The following is a 22,719-nucleotide window of genomic DNA, read 5'->3' as shown; positions in this document are numbered from 1 at the left end:
GGCTGGGTGTCTGAGCACGTCCTGTGCGGGTCACAGGGACTGCGGTCCTTGTGCGTTTCTATGTGTGAGGCTCCCTCCCGCCGGAAAGCAGCTGGGCCACAGACTCATTTGATGTCCTCTTTACTGTGGATGTCACTGTCACAGCCACTGGGAGGAGCACACGACTTTAACCCCCTGTGTGCTCAGGGGAAGGGTTGGGGTGGGGGGGGTGGGCATTCAGGGCTAAAAAACTAGCTATGTACACAGAACATTCTAGGGAGAAAGGCGGCCCAAGCACACGCGTGTCTGGGCACAGTGGGAGTCGGGGTCTGGAGGTCAGGTGGGGACCGTGTGTGGCAGGCAGGTGTGTGCATGTGAGGACATGCAGGGAAGGGCTGGGGCCTCCCCGGGTTCCTGGGCTTTGGGAGTAAGCCCCAGGCGAGAAGCCCCTCCCTTTTAACTTTGACCTTAAACTCAAGAGTGGAAGGCCAGACTGCAGGACTAGGTCCCTGACCAGGGGGGGTCCCCTCCCACTACCCCACATCTGGCGGACACCTGGCCCCCTCCTAACACGGACACCAGACCAGGGCCAGGGTACCGGCACGGGCCGGAGGAATAAGGCGAGCAGGGGGTGTCTACTTGGAAAGCCAGGGCTGTGAGTGGCAGTGAGGGGGTCCTAGGACCCTTGGCAGAGAAAGTGGCAGCTCTGGGCTCAGAGAGGAGGACTGCCATGGAAACTTATTTCTGGGATATTCCATCAGGGTGGAGACATCCCCCGATCCTCAGGCATTGCCCACAGAGCTTGGACCCAGGGAGACCACCTAAGGATCTCCATGGAGACAGAGATTGGCACTTTGGGGCCACCACAGACTGGTCACTGCAGTGATTTCCATAGAGACAGAAGCTGGTCATCAGGGGGGCCTCCTCCTCATCTGGCGGGGAGATGGGGAGGGTCACCGTGGTGGCCGGACCCAGAGACAGCAGTCCCTCTTCTTGGGTGCGGATGAGCGGGGTGGCCCCTTAGCTGACACGGTACGTGGACGTGTTCTTGGGCTCCGTGCTGGGCACACACCAGTCGCCGGCCTCCTGGATGGTCTGGTAGTGGCGCCAGGCTGACTTGTTGTAGACGGGCAGGCGCTCCACCGAGTCCGTGGACAAGGCCTGGAGGGCGCCAAGGTCAGCCTCTCCCTTCCCTGCCCCGTGCCTCAGCAGACCACCCTTGTCCCAGGGTGGGCTCTGGGGGCCACCGACTGCGGGCCACATGTCAGCTCAGCCAGGTGCCTGACACTGGCTGGGACAACTAGCCCAGAAAGAGCCATGCAAGGGTCTGTCCCTTCCATGGCTCACTCCCGCCCGTTCACAGGAGCAGCTCACTCGAAATGCCAGGGAGGGAGAGGGAGGAGGCTGAGCTGTGTGACCTTGAACAAGGGTCCCCTGAGCTGAATGACAATTTCTCTATGGTTCCCTTTTTCCTTCTGAGTCTAACACCTCGAGCCTTCCCAGAACAGGGGTCTTACTCAAGCACCAGAAACTCCCTGAAATTGCCTGTCAACTTCAGAGGGTGTCTGGCAGTTGGGGGAATACAGCTTTGGTTGGATTCTCCATCTGGAATTGGGCAAAGAAACCTAACCACGCACCAACCCTGCTCCACCTGTCGGCAAACCCCCCTCCCCGGCCCCCACCGTCCCCAGCCAGGCTCTGCAGGCGGGGGCTCTCACCTTGAGATAGATGACAGCATCAGTCCCAAAGCCCTCCATGGAGAAGAGCTGCAGGTCCCCCTGGAAGTACTTGGCATAGAGGCGCGAAATGGGGAGTCCATACCCGAAGCCAGCCTGCAAGGGGGCCAGAAGGGAATGCTGCTGGGCGCTAGGCTTCCTGGAGCTGCAGGAACCCTGGGGCGGTGGGGGGGCGGGGGGGGTGGCAAGTGAGGAGGGGGACTGTATGAGCTGGGGTCTTGCAAGGGGACACCCAGAACCGGGAGGGGACACGAAGCGATGGCTCTGAGGCAAGGTGGGGACTGTGGGATGAGGGAGATTGGTCCAGCGGAGGGAGGGAGGCAGGCTGCGGTGGGAAGGACGCTGAGGGGCAGGAAGCAGGGCTCTGGGAGGAGCTCGGCCCTGGTAGCCAGGGCGTCTGGGCAGGTCCCCGGGGGCTCCTCTTAGTCTCAGTTTCCCACACCCAGCCCGGCCTGCTCTGCTGGAAAGGGACAGAGAGGTGCTGGTGAGTTGAACACCGCAGCAGAGAGAGATGGTTGCTTGTGCAGAACCGGGGGGTGGGGGGGGAGGGCAGGGGACAGTTGAAGCAAGGTGACAGACACACAGCCACAGCGAAGGAGGGAGGTGACTGATGTCACACAAGGCCACACAAGGAGGGAGGGACCAGGGGAGGCAGGACGACGAGAGAAGGGGAAGAGAGTGACAATGTGCTAAGAAGAGATGAGAAGCCATGCTTTGGGAGGTTGTGGGGGAACCGGGGTGAAGCCATCTCACCAGTGGGGTGCCCCCAGTGCCGAGCTGGGGCGTGGGGGCTGTGGAGTACATGTAGCTGAAGAGTCGCTCGATCTTCCTCAAGGGGACACCTCCACCTCGGTCACTCATCTGGGGGGAGATGGGACACGTCAGAGGTTCTCCAGCCCCCGATTTTCTCCATACCCCCAGGGTCTTCCCTAAGCCCATCTCCTAGCAGGACGGACACCTCCAACGCCACTGCTCTCTGGCCCCCAAAGTCCAGGGGTCACCTACTTTGCTTTTTTTTTTTCCTAAGAGCCACACCCGCAGCACATGGAGGTGCCCAGGCTAGGGGTCCAATCGGAGCTAGAGCTGCCAGCCTATGCCACAGCCACAGCAACGTGGGATCTGAGCTGTGTCTGCGACCTACACCACAGCTCAGCAATGCTGGATCTTTAACCCACTGAGCGAGGCCAGGGATCGAACCCGCATCCTCAAGGCTACTAGTCCCGTTCATTGGGCTGGGCCACGAAGGGAACTCTAAGGGTCACATACTTTGATGGAAAGATCTTCCTCGCCCAAGGCCACCATGACCTTGATAGATGGGAGAGTGAGGCTGGATTCATGGCTTTCTACAGTTGCTCGCATGGCGTTCTGTGGAAGGAAAGGGGTAACAGACGAGTGATGGCAGCCCTGCCCTAACTGCTCCCACCCCCCACAAAGGACCAACCCCAGCCTCCTCACCTTGAAGAGTTCAAACAGCATGTGGTAGAGGTGGGAGGGGACATAGACCATGTGAATTGGCTGTTTGGAGTTGGATGCTGCCAGCAAAGTCAAGACCAAAGATCAGGAAATTGTCAAGAGGCCACCACCCAGCATTCATTCACCAGCATTTAGCACCCAGCACTCACCCACCATCCAGCTATCCATTCATTCAGTGTCCATTCAACCATCTACTATCCATATGATACCCATCCATTATACAACGTCTGTCCACCCATCCATCTATCCATCCATCCAGTATCCATCCATTCTTCCATCATATTCATTCAATATCCATTCTTCTATCTACCCATCCAGTATCCACCCAACCAACTGTCCTTCAGTCAGTGCATCTGTTCAAACATTATCTTTTCCATCTATCCATCCATCCATCCATCCTTCCATTCAGCCACTGTTTATCTACCCATCTATCTTCCATCCACTCAAATAGTATCTATCTATCTATCCATCCAACCATCCATCCATCCATCCATCCATCTATCTCTAGCCTACTAGCATCCACCTGTGTATCAAAATCCCCTGGAGAATTTTTTTACCCCCAGGGAGAGGGGAAGGGGCTGCCCAGACGATTCTGACAACAGCAAGGGAAGGGGAAGGCAGCAGAGATGAGGCAGGTGAACTGGGTAAGTATCTTGGAGGTGAAGGGGCCATTATTTCCCAGGAATCATTCTATCCTCGAGAGTTTCTTGGGTTCAGGGGCTGAGTGTCTTTTTCGGGTGCCTGGAACAGAGCTTTGTATGTAGCAGACGCTCAATAAATGTGCAATGGATCAACGAAGGAAGGAATCTCAGGCCCTGTGCTGGGCAGGGGAGACATAACGTTGAATAAAATTTGGCTCTCCCCTCTTAGAAATTCAGGTCTAGACAGAGGAACGCACAACTGACTTTCACATTAGGTGCTGTACCCAGAGCTGGGGCTAGGCCCTGGGCTTGACCCCGGGCATCCTGAAGTGGCTTGTCTCTGCCCTTCGGTCTCTGCCCCCAAGTAATTCACACAGTGCAGTACAGCGGTACGGCTGGGGGGCAGGTGGTGCCTAGCTTTCCTCTGGGAGGATGGAGGGCTTTTCGGAGGTCCTGGACTGAAGCGGGCCTTAAGGGAAGGTTAGGATGCGGGCAGCGTGATTTGCAGGTACAGAGGCGTAAATACCTCAGGTTTCTGGCACACGGGCTCGGCCAGGGGTGGGGGGTGCTGAGGAGCAGGAGGGAGAGGGGGGCAGAGGTAACTTCTAGGTCCCTGGTCCTCCTCACCCCTACGCTCCTGGCCCCTCCGCCTTCAAGATATATATTCAGTTCGCCGGCTCCTTTCATCTCTGCTGCCTTCCCCTCTCTTGCCTGAATCCTGCAGTGACCTCCTAACTGGCCTTCCTGTTCTCTCTTCTCTCCTGCAACCTCTAAATCAATTTATGTATTTATTTCTTAACTTTTTCTTTCTTTCTTTTTTTTTTTTTTTTTTTGCCTTTTCTAGGGCTGCTCCCGCGGCACATGGAGATTCCTAGGCTAAGGGTCTAATTGAAGCTGTAGCCGCCGGCCTACACCAGAGCCATAGCAACATGGAATCCGAGCCACGTCTGCAACCTACACCACAGCTCATGGCAACGCTGGATCCTTCACCCACTGAGCAAGGCCAGGAATTGAACCTGAAACCTCATGGTTCCTAGTTGGATTCGTTAACCGCTGCACCACAACGGGAACGCCTCTAAATCTCTTTAGAATGGACATTAGATCCTGCCATTGCTATGCTCTAAACCTTTCAGAGGCTTCTTTCTCCCGCTGCTCTTGAAGTCCCAGCTCCTGTCTGTGGCCCACAGCCCCGCCCATCCCAGCCTCTCTCTCCCACCTTCAGCCTCCCGACCCCACTACGTGGGTCCTTCTGGTCCACCACCACCCCATCCTGTGGTCTTCCTCCTGTGGCTTACTTCCTTTCTTCTTTCAGTAATAGACACCTCCCTCCTGCAAAGCTTTAACTGGCACAGGACTGCCAGCCAGAGACTACATTCCCAGCCTCCCTTGCAGCTGGGAACAGCCAAGAGGCTGACGGAAGTGATGTGTTCACTTATGAGGCCTCATCTTCCACATCGTCTTTCTGTTCTCCAGGCTGGAACTGAGACAGGAGGGTGGTGGCCAGCTTTGACCATTCCGCCCCAGGGGCTGGGAAGAGGGAAACCTCTCTCTCTCTCTCTTTTTTTTTTTCTTTTTAGGGCTGCATCTGCAGCATATGGAAATTCCCAGGCTAGGGGTCAAATCGGAGCTGCAGCTGCCAGCCTATACCACAACCACAGTCACGTGGGGTGCAAGCTGCACCTGCGCTCTACATCCCAGCTTGGGGCAACGCCGGGTCCTTCACCCACTGAGCAGGGCCAGGGATCGAACCGGCATCCTCATGGATACTGGTGGAGTTAGTTTTTTCTGAGCCCCCAGGGGAACTCCTGGGAAGCCTCTCTCTCGATTCTAGGAAGGCAGTTCAACTGCTATCCCATCTAATACCCGCTCCCACCCATCCCCATCATGTTACTTCCTTCCCGTCACTTACCGTGATCTGAAATGATCTTGTTTCTTATTGCTTCTGGTTAAAGGCCCCATTCCCCAGCCTCCCCAGCGCCAAAAACATAAGCTCCTTGGCAACGGGGACCTCGCCTGTTGTGGTTGCTGCTTAACATTTACCAGATAAAATAATAATAATAATAATGAGACTGGAGTTCCCGTCGTGGTGCAGTGGTTACGAATCCGACTAGGAACCGTGAGGTTGCGGGTTCGATCCTTGCCCTCGCTCAGTGGGTGAAGAATCTGGCGTTGCCATGAGCTGTGGTGTAGGTCGCAGATGCAGCTGGGATCCCGTGTTGCTGTGGCTCTGGTGTAGGCCTGTGGCTACAGCTCTGATTCGACCCCTAGCCTGGGAACCTCCATATGTTGTGGGAAGCGGCCCTAGAAAAGGCAAAAAGACAAAATAATAATAATAATAATAATGACACAATAATAGCTCTGCCTCTCCCTCATTCAGATAAGTTTCCTGACTCCCAGCTCACGTTCCTCTCCAATGTCCCCAGCCCTTAGACAGACAGACAGACAGACAGACAGACAGACACAGTCTTGCTCCCTCACCATTGATTTCCTGGATCTCCAGGTCAGGTGAGGCCATGTAATACTTGTCACACAGGAGCTTGGCCATGTCGTAGGCATCTGCGAGAAGACAGGGGTCATTTAGGGAATGGGGTGGCCTCCCCCACCAGGCAGTCCTCTTGGCACCAACACCCGGCATCACCATCATTAAACCCACGGGGATGTGGCCTCCACCCCCTGGGGGATGGGTCACCCTCTGGCCAGGTGAGCTGGCAGGGGTCTCCGGGGCTCCTCTGCGGACCAGGCACCTTGGGGATGGCTTACCTTTCACCACCTCAGAGACGTTGCAGTTGGGGTCAATGCTGCCAATGTGTTTAGGGTGGGCTGGGTTCGTGCTGCCATCAAAGATCAGGGCTGTGGGCAGGAAGGGAGGGTGCTGTGGGTGGGGCTGCAGAGCCTGCCATGGCGCTCTGCTCCCGGCCTCCATTTCTTTTTTCTTTTTTTGTCTTTTTGTCTTTTTAGGGCCACGCCTGTGGCATATGGAAGTTCCCAGGCTAGGGGTCTAATTGGAGCTACAGCTGCTGGCCTGCACCACAGCCACAGCCACAGCCACAGCCACGTGGGATCTGCAACCTACACTACGGCTCACAGCAACGCCGGATCCTTAACCCACTGATCGAGGCCAGGGATCGAACCCACGTCTTCGTGGATGCTAGTCGGGTTCTTTAACCGCTGAGCCACGACGGGAACTCCCTCTGCCTCCATTTCTAATGTTTCTGATCCTAACACCACACCCTCTTCCCCACCTTTCTTCCTTCCCTCCCCTGACCCCCTCCAACCCTGGCTCAGGCCATTTTCAGGCCTTTGTAAGCCTGAAGCAGTCTCAGAAACCCCCACACATCCTATGTTACATTTCTCCTTCTCTCTCTTTTTTTACCTTTTCATGGCCCCACCTGGGGCACATGGAAGTTCCTGGGCCAGGGTTGAATCGGAGCTGCAGCTGCAACCTACGCCGTAGCCACAGCAACACCAGATCTGTGACCTGCGCTGCAGCTTGTGGCAACGCTGGATCCCTAACCCACTGAGCAAAGCCAGGGATTGAACCCACATCCTCACAGAGACGAAGTTGCGTCCTTACCCGCTGAGCCACACCGAGAACGCTACATTTAGTCTTCTCTTTTGCTGTATGTTTAAAAATAATTTTTACCCACTGTAAACTAACTATAATGGAAAAAATAAAACTCATTATAAAATAAATAACGTCTCTAAAATAAAAATAGGAGTTCCTGTCGTGGCTCAGTGGAAACAAATCTGACTAGTATCCATGAGGAGGCAGGGTTGCCTCCTCATGGAGCTGTGCTGTAGGTCGCAGATGCAGCTCAGATCTGGCATTGATGTGGCTGGGGTGTAGGCCAGTGGCTACAGCTCCTGTTTGACTCCTAGCCTGGGAACCTCCATATGCCACCAGTGCCGTCCTAAACAGACAAAAATAAATAAATAAATAAAAATAATTTGTATCATCTTGTGTAATCAATGATTGGCTACGAGGTCTCAACAATCAGAGTTTATACTCCTGGAATAAGAGACTCTAGACGACGACCTGTTTCCAAATGTTAACGGGAGCTTGTATGAATAACCCGCATAAAGAGACAACATGGGAGTTCCCGTCGTGGCGCAGTGGTTAACGAATCCAACTAGGAACCATGTGGTTGCGGGTTCGATCCCTGGCCGTGCTCAGTGGGTTAAGGATCTGGCGTTGCTGTGAGCTGTGGTGTGGGTCGCAGACGCGGCTCGGATCCCACGTTGCTGTGGCTCTGACCTAGGCCGGTGGCTACGGCTCCGATTGGACCCCTAGCTTGGGAACCTCCATATGCCGAGGAAGCAGCTCAAGAAAGATAAAAAAAAAAAAAAAAAAAAAAGAGACAACGGGACTGGGCCGCCGTGAACACCTGAGCAGGGAACGGCCCCCGTGCCTGCTCACTGTGCTGGTTGATGAGCATGCGGATGGAGATGCGGCTGAGGTAGAAGCGGTCCAGGAAGTACTGGATGTTCTGGTTGGAGACCGGGTCGTCGCCGTAGGCGTCCTTGTACTCCAGCACGCCCTGCGCCATGGTGGGTACCACGTCGTTGTGGCGGTTCCGGATGGTGACCAGGGCGTCGGTGAACCTGCAGCAGGCGCGGGGCAGGGGGCGCGGGTGGGGGGGGATGTTGGCTCCTACCTACCCCCAGCCCTGGGACAACCTCAGCCTCTCCCCGCCCTGATTGCCTCACCACGGGATCTTCACCTACTGGACCCTTCTCAGCCCACTCCTCCCAAAGCCCCCCGCCCCCGCCCCCACATCCCACCGCCTGCCTGACAGCCTAGGAGCTCCGAAGGGGCAGTGCCTGGTCCCCCACCATCAGACTCAGGGGACAGCAAGGATGGGGGCAGTGTCTCCCCCCCACCCCACCCCCTCGCCCAAGATTGGGTAGTCCTGAGGACAGGGGTATTTCCTTCACCCTGCAGCCACTGCTGCTCCCTGGGGCTGTGACCTGCACCTGCCCTCCTGCCCCCAGTCAGGGCCTCACTCACTGGCTCAGGGTCCGATGGTCCTCAGGGTCCTTGTCCAGGAACTCCATGATGTCCAGGAGACTCTGGACATACCTGGGGGGGGGAGGGGGAGGGGAATGTCACCTCATCTCCAGGCCAGGCCCCTTCCCACCCCATGTGGCTGACCCCACTTGCGTTCTGTGCCTCCGGTGGGCACCACGCCCAGCTTGATGAGCCAGGTCACAGATTTTCTCCCTCTGCTCCATGAGTCTCCCCAACAACACAGTAAGTTATGCAAGAACACTTCTAATTTGTCTGTTCTTAGCCCACTTTTGCCTTGATGGGAGTCTTCCAAGGGGCTTGGCCCCCACCCCACCCGTGGGTCTCCGGGATTAGGAGACTGAGGTCTAGCAGACTGGGGAGGGGGCCTTGGCCAAGGCCAGCAGTGAGAGAAGGCTGGGCAAGGCACTCAACCCCCCTGAGCCTGTCATGGATACAAATCTTTTGTTTGTTTGTGTTCTTTCAGTTTTTAGGGCCACACTCACAGCCAGGATACGAGGTTGCCAGGATACGAGTGGAATGGGAGCTGCAGCTGAGGGGCTCTGCCACAGCCATGCCAGATCTGATCTGTGTCTGCGACCTATACCACGGTTCATGGCAACGCCGTATCCTTGACCTGCTGGGTGAGGCCAGGGATTGAACCCAAGTCCTCATGGATACTAGTTGGGTTCATTTCCACTGCACCACAACAGGAACTTCATGGAAACAATTTTTTTTTTGTCTTTTGTCTTTTTAGGGCCACACCTGCAGCATATGGAGGTTCCCAGGTTAGGGGCTGAATGGGATTGAATGGGAGCTATAGCCAATGGCCTACACCACGGCCACATCAACTCGGGATCCGAGCTGCATCTGCGACCTTCACCACAGCTCACAGCAACACCAGATCCTTAAACCACTGAGCAGTGCTAGGGATCAAACCTGTGGCCTCATGGATGCTAGTCAGATTCGTTTCCACTGAGCCAAAACAGGAACTCCTGGAAACAGATCTTAATGTCTGTCTTGGTTGTCGCTGCATCTCCCTGGGCACAGGTGGCAGAGTGGCCAGCTCAGAGTGCTCACAGAACAGGGCTTCAGTGAGGAAGATGAGAGCTTCACACCCTGACTCTGGGCACCAGGAGCTGTGCAACCTGCCCAGAGAACTGGATTTTAAATGGTAGGTGGGAAGGACACTGGGTGGGACTGGGGCCCACAGAGAGCCCCAAGGGGCCTGGGCTGGTCAGATGGTGCCAACCTGGAGCCACTGTCCCCCATTCCTCACTGTGAGGCAGGATACCACTGCTTCCCTGTAATACGCTTGGCCTGAAGTAGGCCTGCAGCTCATTCATTCTCTGGGGGAATGTGGAGAGCCAGCCTCTTTCTGCACTTCCAGCAGTAGGAAGGCGGGGCTGCCAGCCCAGAGCCCTGAGGGGGCAGGGCACCTGGGGCTGATCAGTCTCTCCAGAAGGGCCCCCCATACCCCCAGTCGGAAGCATTCTCAAGTACACAGTGCTTTGACCTCAACAGGTAAGAAGGGCAAGAATTAACCCCATTTCACAGTCTCCTCAACTGAGGCCTGAAGCCATCCCACAGCCAGGAAGTGGTCTAGTGAAGATTCCACCTCCTGGAGTTCCCGTCGTGGCTCAGTGAAAATGAATCTGACTCGTACCCATGAGGACACAGGTTTGATCCCTGACTTTGCTCAGTGGGTGAACGATCCAGCGTTGCTGTGAGCTGTGGTGTAGGTGGCAGATGCAGCTTGGATCCTGCGTGGCTGTGGCTGTGGTGTAGGCCGGTGGCCACAGCTCCGATTCGACCCCTAGCCTGGGAGCCTCCATATGCCCAGAGGGCAGCCCTAAGAAGACAATAAATAAATAAATAAATAAATTTAAAAAGACTCCACCTCCTGCGCTCTTGCCACTACCTGGCACTGGGTGCTCAAAATGCTCAGCCCGACTGGTCCTGTGGTCCGCCTGCCTGGAATGCCCTGCCCCCTTCACCTACTAACTGCTCCCCTCCCCTCTCTTGTTTAAGACAGTAGAGGAGAGAGAGGGTGAAGGAGTAGCTTTGGAGCTCTTGCTGGCAAGTCACAGGCTGGGCTTGTCCACTTGGAGCTGTGTGGCTCTGGGCGAGTCTTGGAACCTCTCTGGGCCTGAGCTGTCTCATGGGAAGAAGGGAGGGGTTTGTACCTACTGCTATTTCTGCTTTTTGGTGAGAGTTACCCATAGTGATTAACACAGTGCCTAGCACAGAGGGAGCGCTCTCTAAATGTCTGCTCATTATGAACAGGGGTTCAAACACTGTCAACAGCTGAGTGTGCCCTCTGAGTCCCCAGGTGGCATGTGACACGCTCATCCTGGCTGAAGTGGGCACAGGCTCTGAATCACAGACTGTTTGAGTCCGCCCTGTTCTGAGAATAGCCACTGACAGCAGCCCTGCTGTTCCCGCCAGCCTTCCCCACCCGGGGCCCAGCCCAGCTCTTGGCAGGAGGGGGAGCCCAGGGAGCAGAGAAGACCAGCTTTCCCCAGGACCCCCTCACTGGCCCTGAAGCCCTGGCATTGTCCCCGAAGTCAGAGTGGCCCTCCCATGGCCTCACCTTGGGCTCCCTGGAGAATAATAGCTGACACTCATCCAGTGACGAAAAGTGCCCTCCTGTGCTCAGAGACTACACAGGGCTCCCACCTCCCAGAAGCCTTCATGAACAGGCAGTATTTCCCCCTTTTGCAGACAAGGACACCAGCTCAGAGAGGGCAGGTAACATGCTTCAAGTCACACAATACGCGGTTGCACTGGGATTCCAACCCAGGTCTGTCTGATGCCAAGTCTACCCCACCCGGCCAAGTTCTCACCACTTATACCGGTCCCAACGGTGATGCGGCCACTGTCCATGGGGAAGGCAGATGGCATTTACTGGCACTGGCCTTGTGCTCCCCCACCTTACCCTCCACAATGACCCTGTGAGGTGGATGCTACTGCTAGACGCATTTTACGGATGAGGAAGTTAACGTGCAGAGCTGGGATTCTCTCTCACAGGCCTCTGTTAACCAAATCCCCTCTCCCCTGACCATGCCCAAGAACAAATAAAGCCTCATGCTCATGTGACTCTTTTTTTTTTTTTTTTTTTGAGGGCCGCACCCGCAGCATATGGAGGTTCCCAGGCTAAGGGTCTAATTGGAGCTACAGCTGCCAGCCTACACCACAGCCACAGCAACGCCAGATGTGAGCCGCATCTGCAATCTATGCCACACCTCATAGCCACGCCAGATTCTTAACCCACTGAGCGAGGCCAGGGATGGAACCTGCAACCTCATGGTTCCTAGTCGGATTCATTTCTGCTGCGCCACGACGGGACCCTCATGTGATTCTTAAGGGGGAGAGGGGGCTGGGGAGGAGGACCTGCAATGCAATGGTGGGGGTAGGAAGAAAGCGGAGAGGGAGGGGACCAGCTGGGGGGAGGGGGCCCTGGAACCCCTTCCCAAGACCCAGGGGGCAAGCGGAGGGGGATGAGGTGGGAGCTGGGGGGCCCTGAGCAGCCTGGCCCGGGGTGGGGGCAGGGGTAGGGTGAGGGCTCTAGCTGCTGGCACTGCCCTCCGTGGCTGCCTAGTGAACCACAGAGGGCAGAATGGGGCCGGTCACATGGCCAGTGAAGCAGAACAAAGGGCACCAGGAGGGATTGGCAATGGGCAGCGCCCGCCGGCACAGCTAGGAGGAGAGCTGCCAGCCTCAGGCCTCAGTCTCCTGGACTGTGAAGCAGGGTTTAGAATCGCTGACTGTCTCCCTCTCAGAGTTGTTCTTTCAGGGATCCTGGGTGTACCCTTGGACGGGAAAGAAGAGGATGACAAGGATTCTCCTGGGGGAAACCTTGACCCTGGCCTGAAGCCCCCCATGGGCCTGGCAGACCAGACCTCACCCTTGGGCCAGATCTGGGTCCCCAAAAAGGGAAAGACGCTGGGGAGGGAGTGATGCCGGCTCCACCGATGGTCAGAGAAAGAGCTGGGCTTAGATGTGGGCGATCTGGACCAGTGGGGCAATGACAGATGCGTCACCTGCCCTCCAGCAGGCCGAGCAGGTGGTGAGGCCCCAGGTGATGCCCCAGGGACGGCCTGGCCTGAGGACCTCAGCAGTAAGCAAGGCCACTCAGGACTTCCTGGGTGAGATCTGGAGCTTCCTCCTCCCTTGATAATGAGGAAGCCCCAAACCCTGCTTTCTGGGGCTTTCTAGCCAGTCTAGAGGCCTGGATTTGGGAGGCAGGAGGGGTGGAATTTGGGGAGAGGAGGAGGGAGCATGAGTGTGTGTGTGTGACAGTGTGTGTGAGACAGTGTGCGTGTGAGTGTGGGTGTAGGGATGTGGGGATGAGCGTGCAGAGGCGGGGGAGGAGGAGCACAGGCTTGTGTGGGAGCCGAGGAAGCACTCAGCCGGGGGAGGGGGGGGCATGAGGGTGAGCCTGGGAGCCTGTGGGTGTGTGTGCACCACGGCCTAGTGTCCACAAGCTGTTGGGGATGCAGGAGGAGGGGGCAGTGAACAAGGTGAAGGCCGTGTGTAAGGGGGGTGGGGGGGAAAGAGGCGCCCGTCTCATCCCACCTCTGGAAGCCACTTATGGAGGGGTGGTAGCGCAGCCCTGAGCCAGGCTGACTTGGGTCCCATTGCCAGTGGTGCTGCTCGGGTCCCTGCATGTAACTGTGTAAAGTGGGCTTTGCAGCAGCAGCAGCAGCAGCAGCAGCAGGCGCGGATTAGAGCCTCCACTCTTGATTACATAAGCAGTGGCTGAGGGATTCAATGGCAGGGTTTGGCTACGGCCCCAGCGCCTGGGCCTGGTCCTGAGCAGGTCCTGGGGGCCAGGAGCCTGTGAAGTGCTCAGTCTTTTCATGGGAAAGAACTGGGTTTGGGGCCCACGCACCTGCTGACAGGCAAGGCGGTTCATGAGCAGGGGCCGGCGAGACCCCATTCCCACCCGTTCCCTACAAGTCATGTGAAGGCCCTATGAGCGACATGAGGGACTCACGGTCCTCTGAATCGACTCTGCGACTCTCATGAGAGCCTCTATGTCCTGGAGGCGCGAGCCCACCGACTCCACAGCATCCCTGAGGCTGGGGACGGGGGTCAAGCTTACCCCGGTGACACCAGCCATCAGACGATCTGACGGGCTCTGTGAGCCTAGAAGTCCCTGACTCCCGCCCCAGAACGCGCGCTCTCCTTTCCCTTCCAGAAGGCAGCCTCCAGATCTCAGGGCCTGGGTTGGAATTCTGGCTCTACCACTTACTACCTGCATGGGCTCAGACAAGGTTAATCTCTCTGAACCTCAGTTTCCTCATCTATAAAATGGGGAGAGTAACCAGGACTACTTTACAAGGCTGCTCGGAAGCCTAAACAAGTTCATACGTGGACACAGAATGTAGAATTTCTCCTGATGGCCAGCAGCTCTCCTCCAGCTATGTCCGCTCCCGTCCCTGTCACCGTTAGCACCGCTACACCGTCTAAGGGAACCTCTGCTGCAGCAGCTCGCAGACATCATTCGTATTTAGAGAGTTCTATGTATTTTTATAGCAAGCAGTGGCATTTGACTCTTAGAAACAGAATGGACCCCCATTTTTTTTTAGGGCCACACCCATGGCATATGGAGGTTCCCAGGCTAGGGGTCGAATCGGAGTTACAGCTGCCTGCCTACACCACAGCCACAGCCACGCCAGATCTGAGCTGCGCCTGTGACCTACACCACAGTTCACGGCAACGCCAGATCCTTAACTCTCTGAGCGAGGCCAAGGATCAAACCCGCAACCGCGTGGATCCTAATCAGATTCGCTTCCTCCGTGCCATGATGGGAACTCCTGGACGCCCATTTTACAGATGAGGAAGCCAAGGCTCACAGGGACCTTGTGCGTGGCCAAATGTTAAGTATCCTGCAAGCAGCAAAGCCCAGCCTCGGAGTCAGGCATGCCGGTGCCACATCCAGGGCCTTCCTCTACCTTCCAGTCACTTCCAAAACAGGATCCCATGACACCGAGCCTGTTCAGTTGAAATCACGTTATCAGGTTTGGTTAGGACCAGGGATTCTCCACTTGCCCACAGTGATTCCTGCCTAGAACCTCTCCCCAGCTGAGCAGAAACTCCAGTAGCTGTTACCACATATTAACTATTAGCACCACCACCAGTAAGAGCATTTGCACAGGACCTGTCCATTTCCAAAAGGGAGGTTTTACTCCTCACTCACCAGACTCTGAGGCCAGCAGCCCCTCTTGCCAGGCTCCTGGGTAGGTTGTGTGCCCTTCCTCTCGTGCAAACTCTGCCTGGCCCCCACCGCCTCCATCATCCCAGCTGCCAGGGGTTCTCCTGGAGAGGGAGGTCTGCCCTGTTTCACAGGCAGCCACCTCACACCTGTCAGGAAGTCCTTCCTTCCCTCAGACCACAGTCTCTCTTGCTGCAGCCAATGCCCAGTCTCTGGAAAGAGTCTCAGCAGGGTATCTCTTAAGTGTGTCTGCACACCCTAGCAATACCTTGTCCTGGTCTCCTCGAGGCAGAATCATCCACTGGGAAGTGTTTCCTCTTGTCTAACCTCACTCCCTCCTGCTGTTGATGGACATTACTTCCCAGCCTTTTTTTTTTTTTTTTTTTTTGGTCTTTTGAGGGCCACACCTGCGGCATATGGAAGTTCCCAGGCTAGGTGTTGAATCAGAGCTGCAGCTGCCAGCCTACACGGCAGCCACAGCAATGCTGGATTCAAACTGCCTCTGCAACCTACACCACCGCTCATGGCAATGCTGGATCCTTAACCAACTGAGGGAGGCCAGAGATTGAACATGTGTCCTCATGGATGCTAGTCAGGTTTGTTACCATTGAGCCATGATGGGAACTTCCAGCTTTTTTTTTTTCTTTCTTTTTCTTTTTTTAGGGCCATACCCATGGCATATGGAAGTTCCCAGGCTAGGGGTTGAATTGGAGCTACAGCCGCTGGCCTACGCCACAGCCACAGCCACTCCAGTTCCAAACCGCATCTGCGACCTATGCTGCAGCTTGCAGTAATGCTGAACCCTTAACCCCCTGAGCGAGGCCAGGGATCGAACCTATGTTCTCATGGATACTAGTCAGGTTCTTAACCTGCTGAGCCACAATGGGAACTCTCTGCTTCCCAGCTCTGAGGGAAGAATAAAGTCAGGCCAAGATCTCACGTGTGTGACTGATTTTTCGGGAAGGGCCTCTGAGGGGCTTCAGGGGCAGTTTGGTGGATCCCTATCCTCCCTCTCTACCGCCCCAGACTCTTCCAGGAACACGGTGTCCAGGGAGGGGCCTGAGAAGCCTGGTCCTGGAGTCGGGGACCAGCTGGAGCAGTAGCCAGGTCACTCAGCTGGACAGAGCTGGAGGAGGGCTGCGGAGAACAGATGGCACCTTCTGTCCCCTCCCTGTGCCTTCCATGCTGCCCCATGGAGGGAAATGCTGCTTGGCTCAGAGGCCGTGGCCCTCTAAGGGACAGGGCCCAGCGTGAGGTGACCTCATTGGGCTACATGAACATCAGGCTCAGCCCTGTGTCCCCCCACTTACCCTCACAGGTTGCACTAATAGCACCGTATCTGCAAAGTGAGTGCTCAGATGCCCTGGCCGGGCCGCTCCTACCTCCACACCTTTGTACAAGCACTTCCTTTGGCTTGGCATGCCCTGCCCTCCTTTCTAGGTCAAGGCTCACCTAGGCACCTCCTCTATGTGTCCATTTCTTTCTTTCTTTCTTTCATTTTTTTGTCTTTTGTCCTTTTAGGGCTGCATATGGAGGTTCCCAGGCTAGGGGTCGAATCGGAGCTATAGCGGCCGGCCTACACCACAACCACAGCAAGGTCAGATCCGAGCCCCATCTGTGCCCTACACCACAGCTCACGGCAACACTGGATCCTTAACCCACTGAGCAAGGCCAGGGATTGAACCTGCAACCTCATGGTTCCTAGTCGGATTTATTTCCACTGCACCATGACGGGAACGCCCCTATGAATCCGTTTCAACTTCCCCCCAACTTGCTGATTCAACCAAAGTTCACTGTGCGAGGACCACGTGCCTGGCTTTGCCTCACCTTATCCTTATTCGATTAGAATGAGTCAGACACGTGCACACCTACACAGAAAAAAGCTGGAAGGGCACCAATAAAACCTTATGAAACCTCAGCAGTGTTTGGTTAAGGGGTGGACAGTGGTGGTTGGCAGGCTCTTTCGTCTACTTTTCTGTATTCTCCAAATGTCAAAGTGGACATGTCATACTCCTGCAACAAGGGCAAACCCCACCAGTGTGACTCTTAAATTATATTTTGCCTTCCCCCCGCACCGCCATGCCCCTGGCACGCAGAAATTCCTGGGCCAGGGATCCAACCCTTGCCACAGCAATAACCCTCAGGACAGCAGTGACAATGCCAGGTCCTTAACCTGCTGGGCCATCAGGGAACTCCAATCATACTTTGCTTCTAATTTAAATAAAACTAACTCTGCGGCAGTTCACTGTTTATACCCGTGTCGCTCTTAGTTTGGCCTTTTATTTATTTATTTATTTATTTTGTCTTTTTGCTATTTCTTGGGCCACTCCTGTGGCATATGGAGGTTCCCAGGCTAGGGGTTGAATCGGAGCTGTAGCCACCAGCCTACGCCAGAGCCACAGCAACGCGGGATCCGAGCCACATCTGCAACCTACACCACAGCTCACGGCAACGCCGGATCCTTAACCCACTGAGTAAGGGCAGGGACCGAACCCGCAACCCCATGGTTCCTAGTCGGATTCGTTAACCACTGCGCCACGACGGGAACCCCAGTTTGGCCTTTTAAAATTGTTTTATTTGTTTTTATTTGTTTTTTTCGTTTTGTCTTTTTGTCTTTTTAGGGTTGCACCCACAGCATATGCAGGTTCCCAGGCTAGGGGTCGAATTGGAGCTGCAGCTGCTGGCCTACACCACAGCCACAGCCATGCCAGATCCGAGCTGAATCTGCGACCTACACCACAGCTCACGGCAACGCTGGATCCTTAACCCACTGAGCGAGCCCAGGGACCGAACCCACGACCTCATGGTTCCTAGTCGGATTCGTTTCCACTGAGCCGCGGTGGACACTCCTATTTTTTTATTTCTCAATTAACAAGTTTGGCCTCTTTTATTCTCCCTGTGAAATCATGGGCTCCCCAAAAGGTGCTGCTTTCCTACACCTAGTGTCACGCTGGGCTCGAAGTAGGTGTGGATGCCCCGAATCTAAGAGGAAACTACAGCCACACGAGCCAGAAGAACGTAAAAGGTTGCTGAACTTGTGCTGCTGAAACCAACCATGATTAGCCATTTACATGCCCAGTTCCAGAGCAAATTTTTTTTTTTTTTTTACATCCACACCTATTGTATATGGAAGTTCTTGGGCTCGGGGTCAAATTGGAGCTGCAGCTCAAACTGGAATCAAATAGAAGCTAGACGGGCTAGTCAAATCTGAGCCACGCCACAGCCACAGCCATGCAGGATCCCAGCCACCACAGCTTGCAGCAATGCCAGATCCTTAACTCACTGAGTGAGGCCAGGGATCAAACCCACATCCTCCCAGACACTATGTCCGGTTCTTAACCTGCTGAGCCACAACAGGAACTCCAGAGCAAATTCTTGTTTATTCTTCCTATGACTGGCCTTTGGCTAATACCATTTAGCTACCTATCCCTGGACAGAGTTTTTTGGTTTGATCTTTTTTTTTTTTTTTTTTTTTTAGGGCTGCACCCTCAGTACCTGGAGGTTCCCAGGCTAGGGATCCAATCGGAGCTGCAGCTGCCGACCTACGCCACAGCCACAGCAGCGCCAGGTCCGAGCTGCTGCTGTGACCTACACCACAGCTGGCGGCAATGCTGGCTCTTTAACCCGCTGATGGAGGCCAGGGATCGACCCCGCATCCTTATAGATACTAGTTGGATTCTTAACCCGCTGAGCCACAACGAGAACTCCTGGACAGAGGTTTCGCCTGAACTTTACTGAGGATTTCTCTCTGCTGTGGCTGCTCTGCAATAAACTTTTGGTCTTTGTCCGTCCGAAGTTCTCTGGGGTTGGTATGGTGCCATCCCTGTGTCTATTTGCATGTTTTCCATCCTCCCAAATAGGCTGACTTGTTCGGATTACATAATTTGAAGATCTGCTTCTCCCTATTTCTGTTTCCCACCAAGGTGCCCCAGATGGGTATTACCCAACAGGTGTTATGTTTTCAGAACCGGGTTGGGTGCCAAATGCTGACATTAGCCTGCTTTGGGGTTTGGGGCTGTGAAAAGGATCATTTCCTACGTGGATCCCATGCTTCCAGAGACTGTAGGGCGGAAGGTGGAGGGCTGTTCCCTAGACATGGAGACTAGGAGCTTGGTCCTAGTCCCTGCTCTAGCCTAGGGAACTCCTGCCCTCTTGGAGCCCTGGTGCCTCCCCTCAGTCCCCATCTCCCTCAAGGCTGCGGTGGGCAGAGGGCATCTGGCAATGGAGCGGGAGGTGCAGGGACCTAGCCAGGGGTCTCACCAGCTCTGTACCAGCTGCACCGAGGGTGTGCTCAGCACCCGGTCGGGAAGCAGGTTGATCTCTTTCATGATGTTGGCCAGGCGCACTGGCAGCTCCTGCCTGAGGAAGGTGAACGAGGTTTTCTCACAGGCATTGCTGGATCCTGGTGGGAGAGGGAAGGGTGAGCCCCATAGAGTCATGAACCATGCACAGGAGCCAGGGGGTTTCTTGGGGGTCAGATCTCTAAAGCCTTTATTTCCTGAGGGTTCAGAAGAAGCCAAGGCACAGGACAAGGAGCCCCTCCTGACCTCTGCAGTGACCGCCACACCACCCAGCCTCATCCTTAGGGAGGCTGCATGCTCTCTCCACCTGCAACTGAACCCAACCCCGGGGGACAGGGCCATCTGGGCTCACTGTGACCTCCATCCCAGCTTCTTCTCTTTCCTTCCCTCCCAGCAGACACACAACCCACTTTGAGGGGGGTGGATCCAAGTGGGCAGAGGAGCCTGGAAAATCTATCCCTATCTTGAGATGAGCACCCTCCCGCCCCTGGCTAAGGGGAGCTATGCTGGGACCACAGCAGCTGCAGGGTCCTGGTGTCACCTCTGGCCCAGCTGGTCTTTCTGCCCATTGTAGGGCTGCCCCTACATTAATGCCCACCCACCTGTGAGGTGGACAAGGTTGAGAACCAGGGCCCAATACTTTGGTCTGGCTTCAAGATGAAGAGGTGGTGGAGGACTGCATGGGGCCATGGCCTAGAGTCGGGAGACCTGGGTTCTAAGTCTAGCTTCTGCTTCCAACTCTGTCACCCAAGGCATGTCACCATGCTTCTGAAGGTCTGCTTCCCCCGCTGTACCCCATCCTTCTGAAGGTCTGCTTCCCCTGCTGTACCCCGAGGGAACCAGACTCTACCCTGAGCCCTTCCCAGCTGTGACAGTTCTGTAACTGGGATCCAGGCTGGGCTGGGCAGCTGCAGGGGGTTGAGAGGGGGCTCTGGAGGCTTTCCTACACGGGAGGAGCTCAGGCAGACAGGTCTTGGGGAACAGGTGCCCCGTGTCCTGACTGCCACCTTCCCCCGCCTGCCATCAGTGACACAGCTGTAACCTGAGCCAGGCACTGTCTCTCCTCAACTCTTGAGAGAAGGGGCACCCCCCCCTTCTAATCCCCAGCTGGCACCATGGAAACACGGTGGGAACAGACAGGGACCACACAATGCCTGTTTCAGTCACCACGTTGGCACAGCCTTGCTCTGGCTCCAGAGCCACCCCCAGAATGGTGGTGGTGGTGGGGGGTGTTAGGCCATCCTGGCACAAGAACCCAGGGGCAGCCAAGGGTGGGTACACGGCACCCGACTGCACCTCACAGCGCCCCAGACCCCTGCCCAGCTGGAGACAGATGGCCAGGCCACAGCAGATTTGATCTTCAAGTGTCCTTGCCCACTGGGACAGCTGGAGGGCAGCTCCTTCAGTGGGCGGAGGTGTACTGGTCAGGGCGTCCCTCCTGTTGACTCATCTGAGAGAGCCCCTGCCCCCAACTGACCCCTCCACGTCTGCCCTGCACAGGTCTCCTTCCAGATGGCTGTGCCTCCCAGCCCTGCCTCCTTACAGCCACCAGCATCCCGGCCCATTTCTTCTCTGACCCTCACTCTTAGAATCGCCAGAACAACCCCAGGAACCCTTTCGTGCCTTCCAGCCCTAACATCACCGCCTCACTGCCCCTTCCTCGCCAAGACCCCTCACAAAGCCCGAGAAGATACCTCGGATCCCTCCTCAGCGCCCCCACTTCCCACTGCCTAGTCTCTCCAGCCGGGGTGCCCTAAACCCTTTTAAGGCCGGCTGCCTCCGGCCTCTCCGTTAACCCTTTCCTGCCTGGACCCCTGCAAGCCAACCCTTCCCGTCACTCGGCCTCTCTCAACCTCCGTGTTAACCCTTCACGGCCAGGACGCCTTCCTCCCCCCCCGCCCCCCCCCCCCCGCAGGTCCCGGTGGCCAGCCGCCTCCCGCCCCCTCGTACCGAAGTCCAGAAACTGCTTCATGGACAACGGGGACGGGGAGAACTTGCTGAAGTGCTCGATGTACTTGGGCGCCCCTGCCAGGGACGCATTCTTCAGTAGCGCGCGGACCCAGCGCATGGCGGCGGCGGCCGTGCCTCGGGCTCGGGCTCGGGCTCGGGCTCCGCACCCCGCGCGGGCAGCGCTGGCGCTCGGCTTGGCCCACTCGGGTCCCGCGCCGCCCAGGCCGCCTCCTCCCCACCACCGCCCTGGCGGGGCTCCGAGTCCGGCCAATCGGCTCGTCGCGGCGCCCCGACGTCGCCAATGGCCGCTCACAAACAACTCCCGGAGAGCCAATTGCCTCTCGTCCCGGCACGTGGCTGCCCCCTGGGCCCGCCCCCTTAACTCCGTGTTTGCCCGGAGCGGCCTGTTGTTTTCGGGAGGCCGGGCGGAGAGCCCGCCTCCCGGTGTCACCCCGCCCTTCCTCCTCCCCGCCCATCAGGGGTTAACCCCTCCCTTCCCAGAGGTTCGTTATTCCCATACCTATTCTACTCCCTTTCCCCGCTCCCTCCTCAGACTCCTTCACGTCTCGTCTCTGAGATTGTTCCGGTAGCTGTCAGCGCACCCCATTTCCTCCCAAAGGGTCCCGATTCACCTATCTTGATTCCCACCTGCTCTCCCTTAGGGGGTCTAGTGGGTTCCCAATTCAGATGACAGTGACTCAGACTGAATGTTTGCTAACTTCGGGATCAGGATGCGATCCCACGTCAGTCCCTCGTATCACAAAGATCCAAGCAGCTCATGAAAAGGCGGCATGTTGCTTTTCCAGTTAAAAAAGTCAGTCAACCTCCTAACTAACACCTGGAGGCGGCAGAGGCAACCCTAACCATCAGTGCTACAATAAAGTTTTCAAAAAAAAAATTTTTTTTTTTTTGTCTTTTTAGGGCCGCACTAGCGGCACATGGAGATTCCCAGGCTAGGGGTCAAATCGGAGCTGTAGCTGCCGGCCTACGCCAGAGCCACAACAACTCGGGATCCGAGCCGCGTCTGCGACCTACCCACAGCTCATGGCAACGCTGGACCCTTAACCCACTGAACGAGGCCAGGGATCGAACCTGCAACCTCATGGATGCTAGTAAGATTCGTTTCCGCTGAACCACGAGGGAAACTCCCAAAACACTTTTATTTTTTTATTCTCTTCTCTTTGGACCTAAGAAAGCAACCTTTTTCGCTCTGAGCGTTCTTAGAGAAAGGTCCTGGAAGATGATTGGTGCTGGAGGCGGAGAGCCCGCCCTTCCTGAGCCAACCGGCTCTCTCGTGGGAACACAGCGCGCGCTCTCTTGTGGTCGAGAGCGGTAAGTCCCCCGCTTCTCCCCCATCCCCTTGAGGTGTTTTTCGCTGTTCAGTCGTGGGCTCACATTAACCAATGGCATAATA

At 56.1% G+C, this 22,719-nt stretch overlaps 1 protein-coding gene across 1 annotated transcript; it reads right to left on the bottom strand.

Annotated features, from left to right (window-relative positions):
• Positions 1-104: 104 nt before the first annotated feature.
• On the bottom strand, positions 105-21,548 carry PDK2 (pyruvate dehydrogenase kinase 2). Its single transcript, XM_047758885.1, has 11 exons — positions 21,306-21,548; positions 19,315-19,456; positions 8,838-8,909; positions 8,247-8,431; positions 6,590-6,679; positions 6,308-6,385; positions 3,171-3,247; positions 2,982-3,080; positions 2,469-2,576; positions 1,698-1,811; positions 105-1,140 (listed from the first exon to the last, which is right to left on the bottom strand). The coding sequence occupies exons 1-11, from the start codon at positions 21,421-21,423 to the stop codon at positions 1,000-1,002; spliced, it is 1,224 nt and encodes a 407-aa protein (XP_047614841.1). The 5' UTR covers positions 21,424-21,548; the 3' UTR covers positions 105-999.
• Positions 21,549-22,719: the final 1,171 nt, after the last annotated feature.

This window comes from Phacochoerus africanus, chromosome 14, assembly GCF_016906955.1.
Source record: "Phacochoerus africanus isolate WHEZ1 chromosome 14, ROS_Pafr_v1, whole genome shotgun sequence".
In the NCBI taxonomy this organism is placed as follows: Eukaryota; Metazoa; Chordata; class Mammalia; order Artiodactyla; family Suidae; genus Phacochoerus; species Phacochoerus africanus.
This window is presented reverse-complemented; position numbering and strand designations above follow the sequence as displayed.

Coding starts and splice junctions, on each gene's coding strand:
- PDK2 (XM_047758885.1), bottom strand. CDS start 21,423: ATGCGCTGGGTCCGCGCGCTACTGAAGAATGCGTCCCTGGCAGGGGCG. Junction 19,457..21,305: donor GAAGCAGTTTCTGGACTTCG/GTACGAGGGGGC, acceptor CTCTCCCACCAG/GATCCAGCAATGCCTGTGAG. Junction 1,141..1,697: donor ATGCTGTCATCTATCTCAAG/GTGAGAGCCCCC, acceptor GGCGCCCTCCAG/GCCTTGTCCACGGACTCGGT.